Source organism: Oryx dammah, unplaced genomic scaffold, assembly GCF_014754425.2.
Source record: "Oryx dammah isolate SB20612 unplaced genomic scaffold, SCBI_Odam_1.1 HiC_scaffold_5, whole genome shotgun sequence".
NCBI lineage: Eukaryota > Metazoa > Chordata > Mammalia > Artiodactyla > Bovidae > Oryx > Oryx dammah.
The window spans coordinates 75298854-75317531 of NW_024070189.1; the positions used below are offsets into that span (position 1 = coordinate 75298854).

The following is an 18678-nucleotide window of genomic DNA, read 5'->3' on the forward strand; positions in this document are numbered from 1 at the left end:
CAAAGAGTTGGACACGACTGAGCGACTGAACTGAACTGAACTGAGATATGTGACGTGGAGTTGATTCCCTGATACATCTTGATGAATTACTGGTAAAGATAGTTATAGGTTCCAGGGAGGCAGACAGAACAGTGGACTTTGTCTCACTCCATGGAAGCTGGAAGGCACGTGTTAAGCACTTTGAAGAAGAGAGAGATGCATAGACAGAATGGTCCCTTAGTTGTCAACGATCATGATCAAGTAAGCTAAGACAGAAAGTTAACTCTCCCACAAGGCAGAAAATAGATTGGAAGAGGGAACGTTTTATTCTTTCCTTTGGATTTAGATTGCTTCGCCGCTGTACTTTGGAAAAACTTGGAAGAGGTGGCATTTAAGCTGAGCCTTAAAGGATGAGCAGGACTTTTTCAGGAGTGAAGCATGGTGGACACATTGTTTTGCTTTCCTTTTTTTTCCCCTCTCTCTTCTGATGTGTAAGACCTAGCCTCTATTTTTTTTTTTTTTTTTAGTTCGAGGAGTTGCCTTATCTTGGGGAGTAGATAAGCTCTAAGAAGTGAGCTTATATAGCTGGCTCAGCCGTATCACAGCATTTGATAGAAAACTCATGAAGATTATACCTTCTCTTGATTTCACTTTTCTTACAGAGCAGCCATGCACCACAATTGACTGCCGTGGACCCTAGCTCTGCCCCTCGCTAAATGCCTTGGACAAGTCTCTTGACTGTAGAGCCTCAATTCTCTCATCTGCTCCCTTAGGGTTACATAATAGTAAGAGGACCAAACCAGAACAAAGCCTTTCATAAACACATGAAAGTGTTATCCTAAAAATATTTTGCAGGCTATGGAGTGCCACGCAAATGTCATCTGTAATTTGGTTGTCTGGTTGTCTGTGTTGTATAGCCAGGAGCAGCCTGAGGAGACCTGAAAGGGTGTACTGATCACCAGTTCCAGTTTTAGGGGTGGCTCAGTAGCTAAACTGCACTCTAGTGTGTTGGCATTTTAAGTCTGTTACGGGTTTTTGTAGCACAGGAGTGAATATAAATATTCATGAGGAGCCAGGGCCTCTGGCAGGATGGGAGAACTTAGGGGATGGAAAAGTATAGAACATCATGGGGCTTGTTTAGAGGACTTTCCTCTGTAATCTGGTAGAAGCTTGGCTTATATCAACAATGGAAAGGCTTCATGTCCTCAAGAAGGTATGTAAATAAACCCAGCTTAATTGAAAAATCTTTAAGAAAAACATAAAGTATCCTAATCCCATATAATAAATAAGGAAGGTTTCATTTAATTTAAAAAGAAAAAGAATAGCTCATTAAAGTCCGTTTGGTATAAACACTTGTAGGATATTTTTATTTAATTTCAAACTCATGTGAAGCCTAGTGATAGAGTTAGGTCCTGTTCAAGTTTTGATTAAAGTATCATACAAAGAGGGTAACTTTTCTGTTCTCTTTGAGGCCTGAATAGAATAAGCTCTATTGTGAAAATATTTTCTCTGGATTCTGTGTGCAAACTCACATCTAGTTTGGGGTGAAAAAACATCTGTTCATATGCTTCCGTAGTGGCTCAGATGGTAAAGAATCTGCCTGTAATGTGGGAGACCGAAGTTCAATCCCTGGGTCAGGAAGATCCTTCTGGAGAAGGGCATGGCAACCCACTGCAATATTCTTTCCTGGAGAATCCCATGGACAGAGGAGCCTGGCGAGCTACAATCCATGGGGTTGCAAAGAGTCGGACACGACTGAGGGACTAGCACTCTCACTTTCACTTACATCTGTTCATAGGCTATTTACAGCATGCCTTAATGGCCAAAGTATATCTGTTGAAAATTATAAAGTATTATGTTGTAGAAGTACACCTCAGAATAGGGATCTTCCACCATTACCCTCCATCAGAACCATCCATCAGGGTGCTTCCTCCAAGTACAGCTGCTTAGACTGCAGTCCTGAGGATTCTGATTCAGTAAGTCCAACAATGCATTTCTAGAAAGCTTCAGACCTTCTGATATTCATAGCCCTTGCCAAATAGATTGCTCCCCATTTCCTGCTGTATCTGTTCTTTCCCTACCAAAGCTTTCTCAGAAACTGACTACTGTTGTAGTAAATTTTCCTGGCCTTGACAACAAATTATACATAGTTTGAGTTTAAGGTTTCTCTAAAGTGATTACCTAGTGGGGTGAGATGGTGGGGAGGGGCACAGGGTGAGAGGGAGGCTCAAGACAGAGGGGATATATATATACTTATAGCTGATTAACATTGTTGTTCAACAGAAACCGACACAACATTGTAAAGCAATTATCCTTCAATTAAAAATAAAAAAGTTTCTCTAAAACCCATAGGACCCACATGCCTACTTGGGTTTCTCACATATGGGTACACTGCTGGGCAGACTTTTTCATTCCTAACTCTCTTGTTGAAATTCTGTAGGCCAGCTCTGGAATGCAGTCACATTTATTTCTGTTAAGTCAGAATCTTCTTTTTCTTCCAAGGCTGCCTCTTGGGTCAGTCTCTACTTGTGAAACCTTCCTCAAACCTAATTTCCTTCCATTCCAGCAAAATTATCGTTTCTTCTCTTTGCTACCTTTGCTTTCAGGATTCTGCTGAGCTGTGTAACCATCTGCTTCCTGCCTCCACTCCACCTTAGACTTGAGTGTCTGGACAGAAAGGATAGGTTGTTTATCTCTGAAACTGCAGTATCTGATACATTATAAGCACTCAGAAGTTTTGTTGAATGATTCACATCTTTGGGTTAATGTCCTGTCATCTCTCCTCACTCCTGTTTCACAAGTCATGATCACAAGACTCTTATCATCCCACACCAGCTGAATGTCAACAATACCTACCTACCTAAAGAATAGGGATAACAACATTAATGACAATAGTAATGATAGTTCACATTAATTGATGTTATTTTTTAACACCTGGTGCTCCCCTAAGCACTTTGTATGGATTATTCCCATTTAATCATCATAAAAACCTCCGGTATCCTTATTTGATCTGGGGAAACTAAGGCACAGAGAAGTTAGGTAACTAGCCCCAGAGACCCAGCACTCAATAGCCAAACTAGGCTTCTGACCCAGACAGTGAGCCTCTGAAGCCCAGGCTCATGGTCACCACCTTGCTTGTCTTTTTGCCTGACTGCCTGTCCTTCCCTCCCCTATTTACAGGAGACAATTATGAGTCCATTCCAGAGGAAGAGTAAGAACTCAAGTTCATTTGTTAGCCAATAATTTTCACTGATCTTAGCCTATAAATTTGTTAATGGGTCATCTGTGTAGTTTGAAAAAACCTGAGTAAGTAAAGTTAAAACGTTCCTTTGCTCCACTAATCCTCAAGACCTTTAATATTATTAGTCCTTTTTTTGCAACTCAAATGAGACCCTTGTCCCTCATATACACTGTTTCCCAAACTTATCTAGCTAGAGGGAATTAGCCCTCACCCCTCGCTTAAGACTCTTAACTTCTTGAAGAATTGGGGTTTTGTTTTTAACATAATTCAGAATAAAAGCTGGTTAGTGCTCATGTGGGGTTCCCAAGAAATTTCTCAGGTCCTAAATATTTGGGTAACCCTGACTTTTGACCCTTTCTTATTTAGTCTTGAGTGCCTTTTGTGCTTCAGTACTTAAGTAGTCTTTAGTGACCACTTACATTTACCTGTTGGAAGAGGCACAGATTTGTTGTCAGAGCGTAATTGCTAATAGTACCCTTTGCAGAGGGATCCCATTAGGATGATAAACTGCACAACTTCTCTAATCATAACCTCCCCCTGCCCCAGTTAAGTAAAGACCTCTGTTTCAACCTTGCTACCTTCCCACCACTCACTGAAGTACTCTTATTGCTATCACGTGAATGGGAATAAAGATAACAGCCATGTGCCTCTGGCATCTCACCATTTTATGTCTTAGTCATGCAAGGAATTACAGAATTTCATAAATTGGAATTACTCGGTTTAGTCTCTCATCACTCAAAAATAGCATTAATAAGAATTACAAACCTGAAGACTTCTTAATGCCTCTTGATGAGGGTGAAAGAGGAGAGTGATAAAGCTGGCTTAAAACTCAACATTCAGAAAACTAAGATCATGGGATTTGGTCCCATCACTTCATGGCAAATAGAAGGGGAAAAAGTGGAAGCAGTGACAAATTTTATTTTTTTGGATTCAAAAATCACTGTGGACAGTGACTGCAACCATGAAATTAAAAGACACTTGCTCTTTGGAAGGAAAGCTATAACAAACCTAGACAGCATATTAAAAAGCAAAGACATCACTTTGCCAACGATAGAAATCTGTATAGTCAAAGCTATCGTTTTCCTGGTAATCATATACGGATGTGAGAGTTGGAGTGTAAAGAAAGCTGAGCACTGAAGAACTGATGCTTTTGAATTGTGATTCTGGAGAAAACTCTTAGGAGTCTCCTGGGCAACAAGGAGATCAAACCGGTCGATTCTAAAGGAAATCAACTCTGAATACTTATTGGAAGAACTGATGTTGAAGCTGAAGCTCCAACACTTTGGCTACCTGACGTGAAGAACCGACTCACTGGAAAAGACCCTGATGCTGGGAAAGATTGAAGGCTAGAGAAGAAAGGGGAGACAGAGGATGAGATGGTTAGATAGCATCACCAACTCAGTGGATATGAATTTGAGCAAACTCCGGGAGATAGTGAAGGAACGGAAGCCTGGCATGCTGCAATCCATGGGGTCGCCACGAGTCAGACACGCCTTAGTGACTGAACAACAACAAAAGCCTCTTCACCCTGCTCAGTATCTGTCTATCCATATATGTGCTCATCTGTGCAGAGAAGACGGCAACTCTGAAAGGATACCAAAAGGATAGCTGTCTCTGGAAAGCAGTGGTCAGGGTCAGGACTGTTCAGCAGGCAGCAAAGCTGAAAGTGGGACTTCTCACTTTAAATATTTATATTATGTCTTTTGAGTAATGTAAGCATATTGTTTTTTTTAATTTCATTTTAAAATGTTTTGAAACTACTCTGGGTTTTCCCTAGAAATACAGGCTATTTCAAACCCAGCTGGATTGATCTATTTTATTGAGTCCATTTCTTACCCCCAGAGAAGACCTGGTAATCTTTTTTTATTTCTCTTTTATTTCATTTCACTTTTTCAAATATTATTAGGTATTCCCATTCCCATACTTCAAGGAAGAGTTTTTTTGTTGTTGTTTTGTTTTGTTTTTATGCTTATATGGTATAGAAGAACTCTTAAGAGAATAGATTGGAGTTAGACATATCTGGGATCAAGTTCATCTCTTCCACTTACTGACTGTACGACCTTGAGAAAGCAACTTAATTTCTCTGGGCCTCATTTACCATATCTGTAAATGGGGATAATAACCACCACCACCCCCCCCCCCAGATTGTTGTGAAGCTTCAGTAAGATAGTGCAGATTCTAGGCAGTTCTGGGGATAATGTGGTATTAAGTTCCAAATACAGTGACTAGCCAGTGGGTTCTCGTGACTGTTAACCTCTCACTCTGAGTAGCCACAAAATCCATTTCTATTCCTGTAATCTCTGTTCTAATATTTACAAGACTGACATTCCATGGAATCCAACCATACCCCTTCATAAAGATATCATCAAACTTTCTTCCAACCCTGGTTATTATCTTGTCGGAGTTTATGCTTTCTAGAAAGCGATCAAGTCATCTCATGATTTATGGAGCAAATTAACTGGAAAAAACAAAACGATAACAAAAAAGCAGAGATGGAATCTAATATGGAGTTAATGGTATTGAAACTTAGGAAATGACATTTTCAATTTCAAAATCACAAAATTAAGCCACAGGTATCAAAAACATACAACTGAACCCAAAGTCAAAATGAAAAGATTCCAGAATTAAAACAACAAAAACAGCTCAAGACTACACAGGGGAAAAGCTTCCCAGTGTTTTCTTCAGGACATAATTTCTCTTGTCCACAAATTTGGAAAATAGAAGATATAAGGAGAAACGAGTAGAAAGAACACAGTGTGTGCAAATATTGGATTTGAATTCCTGCTTCTCTACCTCAAGTGTATTAAATAAGGAAGCAAAACTCTGTGTGTGTGTGTGTGATCTGTAGTCATGAGCCCAGAAGCACACTGCTGGAGTTTTCTGACTTTTAATGATAAAGAACCCATCAGCCAATGCAAGAGATATAAGAGACCCAGGTTCAGTTGCTGGGTTGGGAAGATCCCCTAGAAAAGGAAATGACAACCCACTCCAGTATTCTTGGCTGGAGAATCCTACAGACAGAGGAGCCTGGCAGGCTACAGTCCATCAGGTCGCAAAGAGTCAGACACGACCGAGTGACTTAGCACACACACACACAAGTCTGACTTAAGCCCGACCACCTTGAAATGATGCCCCACTTAGTAGATGAGAAAACCAAATTGCAGCCAAGTCTAAGACCCAGGACTCTTGACCTTGATCTTGTGTTTCCATTCATTCTGTTCTTACCTGGCAGGAAGCTCTGCCTTGGCGTCTCTGGTTTTCTGGAAAGCTTTGGAAAGTCTGGGGGTGAAGCTGTGACTTCATGGAGTAATCTTGTTGTCTGCTGTGGGTTTTCACTTTGGCTTTATATTTGGCCCATTTCCTTTTAGATTTTATCCACTATCACACAGCTTTGTGAGGATGTTTGATACTGTTTGTCTTTTTTCCTCTCCTCAGGGTTTGATTCTGTTCTCCATGGGCCAGTTTTCCCTAGACAAAATGTACCTGTGTTACTTATTAGAGTCCTGGTGGTACTGAAATCTACCTGAAATAAAAGAGAGAGAGAAAGAAATTCCCTGATAAAGAAAAATTTAATATATGTTAGGTTTTTTTAATGTCATCATGGAAAATATTCTATTAACTCTTTATTCACTAAAGTATGTGAAGTCTGTGTCTTCATACAGTCATCAGGCATTTATGCATTTCTAAGCATTTTGTATTTCCATATTGAGTCCAGAAGGAGTTGATTGATTTTCACCAAATGCCATTCAGTACTAGGGAGCGTCAGAAGGTATTTGAAGTTTAATTTGTTGGCTTCTTTAAGCAAACCTGTGAGGAAACTTCTGTGCCGGGTATTCTGTGAGGTCTTCCTCTGTAGTCCATGTCCTTTTATCTTTGCAGCAACTCCAGTTGGTGGAGATCATTAATCCCATCTTGTAGATAGAGAAATTGAGTCTCATATCCCTGTACCTGCTCCATCACTCAGTTGTGTCCAACACTTTGCAGTCCCATGGACTGTAGCCTGCCAGGTTCCTCTGTCCACAGGATTTTCCAGGCAAGAATATTGAGTAGGTTGCCATTTCCTCCTCCAGGCGATTCACTATCCAGGGATTGAAGCCGCGTCTCCTCTGTCTGCCTGCAGTAGCAGGCAGGTTCTTTACCACTGAGCCACCTGGGAAGCCCATCGTATCCCTAAGCTCTATGGCTTCATGGAACCGTTAGCTACAGAATATTGGACTTTTATTAATACACTCTTCCAGGACCCTGGAAAAATTAGTTGCCACAGGAAATGTGTATGAGTTCTCTCTAAAGAATGATGTGTACTGCAGTTTTGTTTTGTTTTTACTTCACATGGTTTTGCGGGGAAAATTCTATTATGTGTTAAAGGGTATATTTTTAAGATCAACCCGTGACTCACAAAAATACAAAATGGACATGACAAAGATATTGCTTAACTCGTTCATTAATGAGGAATCAGTCAGCTCTGATGATCCTTTCAAAGGAGAATGCTATGTACCACACAGGCAGACAAGGAAATGAGGAAGCAATTGCACCTCCAGTAGACAGAATTTATCTGTATCTCTGTGGCTAAGAGCCAACTGCAATACTTGCTTGCAACTGCAGACTTGCTTAAGAGCTGTGAATCAACCGTGTGCAGAACAAGGAAAGGAATCTGCAAGGGGGTGCTTTACAATTTCCAGGACTCCATTAAAAGCCATCCAGTGATTTATTTTTTCTTTTACCCCCCTTTATTATTTTTTTATTTATTTTTTATTTTACTTTACAATTCTGTATTGGTTTTGCCATACATTGACGTGTCACTGTCTTCTCTGACATTTGTCTTCTTTAATATGTTGCCTTTTAAAATGAGCACGTGCTTTTCTAAAAGGAGGAGACACAGAGTGAATGACTTAGCTTGTCCCTGTGATGAGGCACACCACTGGTTTTCAAGCACTTGGGGTCAGCAAAATGCATGCTCCCCCAAATTTGCATTCAACATCAGGTTAAGAACCTTAGAAGTATTGATTTTCCCAAGAGTATATTCTTTTGTGTAAGGGTCCCCATCTGTGTGGCCTGAAGGTGATAAGGGATTAAAGTTCCTGGCACTCGTCTTTTCTCTCTGGATAAGACTGCCTCTGCTTGCTGCTATGGCCATTGCTTCTGGCCCTTCCAGGGCCAGCCCCTCTCGCAGTCTGAATCTCTGCTGCTTCTGCTGGCTGTGGCCCTCTCCTCACCCCTCACTCTCTTTTTCTTTCTTTTGTTGTTGTTTCTTCTCTATCCTGTTGAATTTTCCACTCTGGAATGTTTGTGTGGAGGCTGGTGTCACAGATACATCACCAGGGGCTCCACAATTCCTTTCTTTCCTCCTAGAGCACTATCAAATCCTGATATAGGGGGTCAACTCTTAGCCATTTGACCTCTTGTGAAGTGTTTACTGTTGGTTATGGCCACTTGTATATCCCCAAAGCAGTCTTTTTACTAAGCCCTATTTAGATTTGGAGTAATTCAAATGCAAGAGAGCTAAGGTTTTACACGTTAGTTTAAAGAACTTCTGTTAACAGACCACAGCAGCCAGACATGCTGTCCAAATTGTTTTCTTTTCCATCCTTCCTAATACTGGGCCCTCTGGATCAAATTTTAACTAGGCAAGAATTAGTAATGACATATACATGCATCTGTAGTCACCATTTCAAAGTTCCAAGTATAACAAATTTCATGGGTAAAGAAATTATGTGTTTGCAGGTGAGGTTATGAAGAAAGTGACTTGAGTACTTCACTATATTAGCAATTTCTTAATTGGGATAACGTTATGTGTGTGTGTGTGCAGTCACTTCAGTCATGTCTGAATCTTTGTGACCTTGTAGACTACAGCCTGCCAGGTTCCTCTGTCCATGGGATTCTCCAGGCGAGAACACTGGAGTGGGTTGCTGTGCCCGCCTCCAGGGGATCTTCCGACCCAGGGATCTAACCTGTGTCCCTTGTGTCTCATGCACTGCGGGTGGACTCTTTACCACTGAGGCGCCTGGGAAGCCAACGTTACGGGTTTTGTGGTTGTTGTCCAGTCACTTAGTCATGTCCGACTTTTGGTGACCCCATGGACTGCAGCGTGCCAGGCTTCCCTGTCCTTCACCATCTCCCAGAGCTTGCTTAAACTCATGTCCATTGAATTGGTGATGCCATCCAACCATCTCATCCTTGGTCATATCCTTCTCCTCTTGCCTTCAATCTTTCCCAGCATCAGGGTTTTTTCTAATGAATTGGCTCTTCACATCAGGTGGTCAAAGAATTGGAGCTTTAGCTTCAGAATCAGTCCTTCCAATGAATATTCAGGATTGATTTCCTTTAGGATTGAGTGGTTTGATCTCTTTGGAGTCCAAGGGACTCTCAAGAGTCTTCTCCAACACCACAATTCAAAAGCATCAATTCTTAGCGCTCAGCCTTCTTTATGGTCCAACTCTCACATCCATACATAACTACTGGAAAAACCATAGCCTTGACTAGATGGACCTTTGTCGGCAAAGTAATGTCTCTGCTTTTTAATATGCTGTCTAGGTTTGTCATAGCTTTTCTTCCAAGGAGCAAGCATCTTTTAATTTCATGGCTGTAGTCACCATCTGCAGTGATTTTGGAGCCCAAGAAAATAAAGTCTGTCACTGTTTCCATTGTTTCCCCATCTATTTGCCATGAAGTGATGGAACTGGATGCCATGATCTTAGTTTTTTGAATGTTATGGGTAACTGTTGTTAATTTCAGAAAACTATAGGTTTTCATTCATTAATGTCATGAAAAGGTTTGGGTTTTTTTTCCCCTTCTGAGCACTTTTTTTTTCCTTGTATAAAGGGGTCATTATAGTTTTGACAGCAGTATTTATCTCCAAATTTATAATTGTTGATACTAAAACCAGTATTCCCTAAAAATCAGTTTGCCTTACAACAAACATTGTCAAAATAGACTATTTGATTAAGCTAAGAAAGGATATGTAAAGACATAGAGGAGAGGCAGCAAGATAAGCAGATGTCAAATAGCAGTCACACCTATTTCTGTAAACTATCTTAAATAGTTTTGATGTCGTGGTAATCCTTTATATATATATAAAGCATCATTTCTCATTAGTCAACAACATATATGTGTATTCTCAAACTCAAGTAAATCAGTACTTCTAGCACTTTCTTCTTTGAGAACATCTATTCATATATCTCAGTTGCTTCCCAGGCATACCTTTGGTTATATGTTTCATCACAGATCAAGACAGAGGGAAAGGTGGGTGTATGTTTAATCTTCCACTGTAGCTCAAGACAGAATCACTGCACCTTGCTTTTACACTAAATATTTGTATTATTGTCCTTTGAGGTTTTCCCATTGTACATAATAAGTCTTTCCTTTTTATTTTTTTAATGTTTACATTTAAAAAAATTATAGTTAATCTGCAAAGTTATATTAACTTCACATGTACAGTAGAGTAATATATATTCAATTACATACGTTCAGATTATTTTCCATTATAGATTGTTATGAGACAGTGAATATAGTTCTCTGTGCTGTACAGTAGGTAGCACATATATATTAGGGGCTTCCCAGCTGGCACAGTGGTAAAGAAGCCACCTGCCGATGCAGAAGATGCAGGAAACGTGAGTTCGATCCCTGGGTTTGGAAGATCCCCCAGAGTAGAAAATAGCAACCCACTGTTGGGTTCATTATACTATAGTGAAGTATTCTTGCCATGAAAAATTCCATGGACAGACTAGCCTGGCAGGCTGCAGGCCACGGGGTCGCAAAAAGTCAGCCATGACTGAGTGACTGAGCACACTCACAGATGTATGTTTATCTCATACTCCTAGTTCATTCTCTCCCGCATCCTCTCTGGTAGCCATACGTTTGTTTTCTATGACTGTGAGTCTATTTCTGTTTTGTAAATAAGTTCATTTATATACTTTTTTTTATAGACTCCACACATATGAATGATATCATATCACTTAGTATGATAATCTCTAGGTCTATCCATGTTGATGCAAATGGTAATATTTCTTTCTTTTTTATGGTTGAGTAATATTCCATTGCATACATGTACCACATCTTTATCCATTCATCTGTTAATGGATACTTAAGTTGCTAAATCTTGCTTTTCTAAAGAACTGGTTGATGACAATAAGAGAAACTACAGTCTGAGGTGCACTGCAAAAGAAGGAGACCACATATTTAACCAGGTAAAGAAGATAACTGTTTCTCTAGCTTTTACAACAAAGCACCCTCATATGTAATTAGGGCTCTCATTTCTCAGGTCAGCGTGTTTTCATGGAGAAGTGTTTAAAGATAGTGAAGAGAGAGGGGCAGTTAACTTCTGCTGCTGTCAAAAGTGTCAGGTACGGCCTAGAGGGGCGACACAGTGAATACGATACACAACTTCTGCTCTCAAAGTGCGTAGATTCTAGTAAAATAAGACAATGAAAATGTAAGTAAATGATGAAGATTTTAGGAACAAGGAAGTATGATGGTTAGCAGAGAATTTAAGTGAAGCATCGTTTTCAGATTTACATAAAAACCCTGGCTGCTGTGTGGGAAGAGATTGGGAAGGGGCTTGGACTGGGGCTGTGGTCCATGGAGATAGAGGGAAGTGAATAGGATTTAGAGAATTGGAGGAAGGTAGAATGGAAAGAACTTGGTACTGGACTAGGTAAGGGAGGGGATGGTATGGTGAACAACTCCCAGGTCTCTGACTTGAGCACATGGATAGAAGGGATGCTGTTAATTCAGATAGTAAAGAGTCGGGGAGTAGCAATCTGGGGACAGGAAAGAATCAAGGATTCAGTTTTGGACATGGTACATTTGAGATGCCTGCACAATAGCCAAGGAAAAGAAAATCCTTGAGTGTGTTTGCAAAGTGAGTCTGGAAAGGAGGTCAGGGCTGAGTTGCAACGGTGGAGTCGTTGGCCTGTGGGTGATATCTGAAGCCATGGGAGTGGATGAGATCACTCAGGGACGAGGATTGTGAAGCAGAAAAATGTGGTCCAGGACTAGCTGTGACATACACCAGACATTTCATCGATCTAGTGGAGGGTGTAGTGCTGACAAACAAGCCTGAGCAGGAGTGGCTAAAGGCAGCTAATTTGCAAGGAAAAAAAGCAATCATATTTCATGATCACAGACCACACAATCCTGGCCAGCAACTCTCAGCCACAACTCCCAGCTGGCCCTGAAAAGGCCTTCACTAATGGAAAGAAATGTACTGCATGTGTGTCTTCCCCACGGAGCAGGGAGCAACAGCTTCATCCTCATTTTCAAAGATGACTGTACTGGATATAATCCAGAGGGTAAAACGCAAGTGTGAAGCTGCTGCTGTATTTCTGGAGCAGGGTTTGAAGTTCCTCTGAAATGAATGTGAAAGCCTCAGAGATCAACTTCTCTGTCCTGGTTCAGATTTGGTTCTCAGTAAATGAGGAACGATCTTGCTTCTTGGGCAAGCAGCCTTTCTCTTGCAAGAAGTTAAATGTGCTACACCAGAGAGTTATTACTGTCTTTATTTGCAATTAAATGGGACATTTAGGTTTAATTTAAAAAAGTAGCCTACTAGAGGTACAAACTTGCAAGTCCAGCCTTGGAAAGAGGAGCACAGGAGAGTCTTTCGAACTCTCTCTCTCTGGTTTGGGTTATTTCAGAATGTATTGTATTGCCATTTCATAGGCATTGCAGTAAATTCCTGATGGGATGTTTCTAGACTGTGCCACATTCTAATTAATTAAAAACAATAGCTTTTCAAATTTATATAAAATAAATTGCTGAAATCCTAATTAGTTACTGTGTATCTGAAAGTTTGGGAGTATCCCTTCTTATATAGTGTATGGGCTTCCCTGGTAACTCAGACAGTAAAGAATCTGCCTGTAATGCAGGAGATCCAGATTTGATTCCTGGGTCAGGAAGATCCCCTGGAGAAGGGAATGGCAACCTATTCCAGTATTCTTGCCTGGAGAATCCCATGGACAGGGGAGCCTGGCAGGGTACAGTCATGGGGTTGCAAAGAGAAACAGAATAACCTTTCAACTTTATATAAAATAAATTCCTGAAATCCTAGTGTGTCTGAAAATTTGGGGGTATCCCTTCCTATGTAAATCAAGTTTATTATTTGTAGAGGTCTGTGTCTTAAGGTCAGTCATGGAAGATGGTCCTTGGTCTTATTAATTTGATAATACTAACTACATGAATGAGCGACATTCATTTTGACATAAATTCTTTAGTGTGAGGCCATGCACTCTTGGAAACCATTGAAAAGTAGGAATGAATAATGAACTACTACTTAAATGATCAAAGTATTAAAAAGCCTGAAAACTTTCAACAAGTTGGCTGTTCCTCGTGGCTTTTCACTTTCCATTTCTTTCTCAAAATCTATTTCAGTTCTGCAGTTTCAGTTCATGTTTCACGAGTTTAAATATCGACATTTGTGAGAGGACCATCTCTAGTTCCATCAAGATATTCTTTCAGGGTGTATGGCCGTGTAAAGTTCTGAATGACATCCTGGTAATTAGGTAACTCACAGCTACTTGCACTGTATACCATGAGCTACTTTTGGCCCTGATTTCAAATCTGACATGGCAGTTCCACATTGAGGGAGTTACTTTCTTATAGACCTTCCCAGCCTGGACTTGGAAAGCAGCTACCTTTTTGTTTTCTAATGTTGCTAACATGTTCAAGCTAGAAATAATTTCCTAATTATTTCTAATAATATCACTGATGCCCTGACTCATTCCTGCATATCTGTATTTTTAAGCTTTTCATCTTTCATTACTGAGTGACCGCTTTCCTACACTCAGGCACCTCGGAGAAGAGGGAGGGAGCACGGTTGTGGAGCAGCGTGGAGCAGCATGCACAAAGTGGGGGAGAATTCTGGAGACGAGAAAAACTAAACTTGATTTGGGGAGTAAACATTTATTGAGCATATTCACTGACTGGCTATAGAGAGCATCACAGTGTCTTATTAATACTTAATACATACAACTCTAATTGTATGTTTAATCTCTGTCCAGTTAAGTTATGATAATTCCAGAAGTGAACTCTAAGGGTCTGCTTTCTCAAAGTGTATTCTTCATGTGGCACATTTCATTGCTCATACCGAAGGGTTATTTCCTCATATCATATAAAAATGTAAAGGGCACAGTGGCCATTCATTAGATATAGCAAGTGACAATGAGTTCTCCAGAGAATATTTCTTTCCAACACTCCACTCTGGAGAGTTGACACTCAGTGTGGTTAGGATGATCAAACTGGTAGGTGCTGACCAGTGGCTCAGGAAATTTGACTTTTTGCAAATTTTGGACTACAGAGCAAGGTTTTCCTTTTGATTAGCTTCCAAATTGAATTTATCAATTTATTCAGTATCTTGGCTGTGTCACTTTTTTCCTTTTACATTTAAAAGGATTTCTTTAAATTGTTCTCACTTACTGTTGCTTGGGGAACAATTGTGGAATTGACTTTATATTCCTTATGTGATTCTTATAAAATTTAAACTAGGGGAAAATTGCATAAAAACTTACTCCTCGTGAGACATACTATCTTTATAATCAGAGCCCTTTAACTTCTTTTTTTTTTAATTTAGGTTTTTAAAAATATTATTGGAGTATAGTTGATTGACAGCATTATATTAGTTCCTGGTGTACAGCAAAGTGATTTAGTTATACATATACATATATTCTTTTTCAGATTTTTTTCCTGTATGGATTGTTACAGAATATTGAGTAGGGATCCCCGTGCTAGGGTACTTGGTGTGTAAGTCCTTAATGATCTACTTTATATATAGTAATGTGTGTGATAATCCAAAGTTCCTTATTTATCCTTCTCCCATCCCCCTCTCCCGGAGCCCTTTAACTTCTAAATGAAGTATTGGCTATAAAGCAGAAGGTATAAGTAAAATACTTGAATTGCCAAAAAACCTTCAACATTATGCATAGCCATCCATTAATTTCACCAGTGAGAACCTAATTCTGCCCCCCAAATGTAGGAAAATTATTTTAGTTCCTTTCTGAACCAAGAGCTAATGTTAGTAGGTGGGAGGCAAACCATAGAGTGGGAACATCAGAAGGAAAGTACTCCGCCAGATGAGATTTTTAATTTGCTCCTCTCGCTGGTCTTTACTGAATTTTTATCTCCCCCCTCCCCTTTTGTTTTCAGTGGCTACAGATGTCTTTAATTCCAAAAACCTGGCCGTTCAGGCACAGAAGAAGATCTTGGGCAAAATGGCATCCAAGTCCATTGCAACCACCCTCATCGACGACACAAGCAGTGAAGTGCTAGATGAGCTCTACAGGGTGACCAAGGAGTACACCCAGAACAAGAAGGAGGCAGAGAAAATCATCAAAAACCTCATCAAAACCGTCATCAAGCTGGCCATCCTTTACAGGAACAACCAGTTCAACCAAGATGAGCTGGCACTGATGGAGAAATTCAAGAAGAAAGTTCATCAGCTTGCAATGACGGTGGTCAGTTTCCACCAGGTGGACTTCACCTTTGACCGGAACGTGCTGTCCAAGCTGTTGAACGAGTGCAGAGAGATGCTGCACCAGATCATCCAGCGTCACCTCACCGCCAAGTCACACGGACGCGTTAACAACGTCTTTGATCACTTCTCAGATTGTGATTTCTTGGCGGCCTTGTATAATCCCTTTGGAAATTTTAAACCCCACTTACAGAAATTGTGTGATGGTATCAACAAAATGTTGGATGAAGAGAACATATGAGCATGTGAGTTGAGGTTGTGACTGCTCATGATTTATTTGAAGATGGAGCGCTGCTGATTTATGAAGGAAAAAAGAAGAATGTTTTAAAAGGTTACACATATTTCAGAAAGACTTTGCCCAATTCAGTCGTCAGACATTAATAGTAATGTTTTATGAGGCTTGTTTTTTTTTTTGAAGAAAAATGTATTGCCAAATATTCTGGTTAAAAGCTTCCCAACAGTTAACAGATCCTGGGAAAGATGTATGGTTGCATGATGCAAATACAGAGTTATATAAAGAAAGATACGTGTGGCTCCAAACCTCAAGACATCTTTTTTTTAGGGCAGTTGTTGTGTTGGTGGCACATTGGATATTTCTAACGTGTACACAGTTGTTTATTTTGGTTCACCTTTATTCCTTATTATGTAAGTGTACCTCTTTTAAAAAGCCAAGAACCCTCTGTTACTGTCATTTCTCCTTTTGAAACAATTCCATTTTCAAGTTTACCTTTTGTTAAAGATTCTTTTGTTTAAGACTTTCTAATTGACACTCAAAAATTCCATCTTAATTAAGAACTAAGACATTCAAGTATTAAGACAGTCAGATTGAACCCTCAGAAAAATAGAAAACTGCTTCTCTGAAATCAATATTCTAGAAATCAATTGTATTTGATGTTATGAATAATTTAGTCTAACGTAAGACTATGCTTCCGGAATCAAGTCCTGTTTCTTAGTAGCAACGGTAATACTTCCTCAAACATGAAAATTCCCCAAAATGACATGGCATTTGCCTTGAAATGCTTGCTGAGGGCTTAGCTTGTATGTCATCTTGAAAATGTGCTGATGGAATCTCCATTTTTCATATCTATTTTAAATGTAAGAAACAAGAGAAGATGTAGATCATTCCTGATATTGGGACTATAAAAAGTAAGTGCTTTTCAGAATGATAAAACAATCTATACTTTAGTGATGAGCCCATCAGAATAATTTAATTTAGGAGGAGGAGAGGCAGAAGGGAAGAACGAATCTTGCTACAAGAACATGAGAATGAATGCATTTCAAAGTTTAGTAAGGTTTGATAGGTAAATAAAGTGTTACTTTTTTATTTAACTGATAAGATTTTGCTGTTTTGTTATTTGCTGTTTTGATGAGTAAACCAAAGAATATTTGCATTCCAAGCAGTTTGTGTGTTGTTTATATATAATTTTGTATGTATGAATGATAAAGTAAGCATTTGCTTATTTTGTGAAAAAGAAATAGAAACCTGCTGGCTAACTCTGTCTCCTAGGAAATAACAGACTTGGTCACCAGCATTAAATATTTGCATTGTCATTATGCCTGTGATTTAGTGTACTCCTTTGCCTTGAATTTGCCTTCCTCCCAGAACATTTATGTTAAAATAATAGCTTACCAGCAAAGATCCTACAACTAAAATTTGCTATAGGCTAAAGGAGGTGGTAGCTTTCTCTGGGACCCTCGCATGCTTGTCTGAGTCAAGCAACAGAGGAAAACAGTCTCTTCCTATTTGGTATTAAATCCTGACACCAAAATTTGAACTGAAATTACCATCCTCCCTTCCCTGGGCCAGTAGGTGACCACTGTAAGTTATAGCAATAGCATAGTGATTGCAGAATTGGTCCCTCTAGCTTCAGAGACTGCTAAATAGCTTACAGATTTAGTTTAGCAGCCTTTCTTGACCAGCTCTGGGAAAACCAAGAATGTGTTATGTGGAAGCTACTGATCTAGGGCATTCTGTGTTCTACCGGATTCCCTCAGCAGGGGGAGTGTAGAAAATGGAGTACCCAGGCAGCTGGCGGATGCTTCTTGGTCATCTCTAGCTATAAACAGGACCAACCAGAGAGCAAGAACACCTAGGAATAAATTTAGATGAGTCTGGACACTTTGGGATCATAAATTTGTACCTGCAGGATGGCAGTCAGATGTGTGTGGGTTAGGGGAAGAGCAGCCCTGAATCTCACACAGAAGGGAGGCAGTGAGGAGTATCTTGAAGCAGGGGAACCTGTTTGCTCCCCTGTTTCAGCATCATCTTCTGAGGGAACCCATCTCCTTACCCATCCTGTGCCTGGAAGGTATGACTCAGAAGGATCAGTGTCAGTTTTCATCAGCAAGTTCATTTCTGATGCAACAGGACTCCCTTTGTGCATGAATTTATTTGAGCTGGAAAGCTGGAAAGAACGCAGATGTGCTTAGGATAGATAATTTTGAGCCAAGTTCATAGTCATTTTAGGGTCTTATGAAAAACTGAATATTTTTATTACAGTTTGGAAAAAAATCATGAATTGTATTATAAAATTGATTTTTAAAAAATTTGTTCTGATGGCTTCTCTGCAAACTTTATGAGCTAATTTATTAGGTGAGTGATAATGCTACTGTTAACAACTGACATTACAGAGTAGATATTATGTACCAGGCATAGTAACTCATTCAATGCTCACCACAACCTTCACTGTTCTACAGATGAGGAAACTAAGGCAAGAGAAACTAGGGAATTTGCCTGAGGTCACATAGGTCTGGTGTCAAAACCAGTTTATATTAATAAAACCTTATTTTCATTTAATGATGATATAGAAAAAAAAAGTCCTAGAAACATCATTAGCTCAGCGAGGAGTGGGCAGTGTCCTTCTGAAATGGATTTTCACATAGTAGCATTTAGAAGGTATTTAAATGATATAGACTGACCCGCTCTGGGTATGGTTTTATGCAAAGAAATCTTAATGAAGTTTTTCAACATGGCTCCTAATTTGGGGGCATTTCATGG

The 18678-nt window shown here is 39.7% G+C and overlaps 1 protein-coding gene across 4 annotated transcripts in view; it reads left to right on the forward strand.

Moving 5' to 3' along the window:
- Nucleotides 1-17217, forward strand: part of TNFAIP8 (TNF alpha induced protein 8) — a 143670-nt gene extending 126453 nt beyond the window's left edge. For all 4 annotated transcript variants that reach the window (XM_040241693.1, XM_040241694.1, XM_040241691.1 and 1 more), the window contains one exon: nucleotides 15356-17217. In XM_040241693.1, the coding sequence (XP_040097627.1) occupies nucleotides 15356-15921 (566 nt within the window). In that variant the 3' untranslated portion in view covers nucleotides 15922-17217. The remainder of the gene's footprint in view (nucleotides 1-15355) is intronic.
- Nucleotides 17218-18678: the final 1461 nt, after the last annotated feature.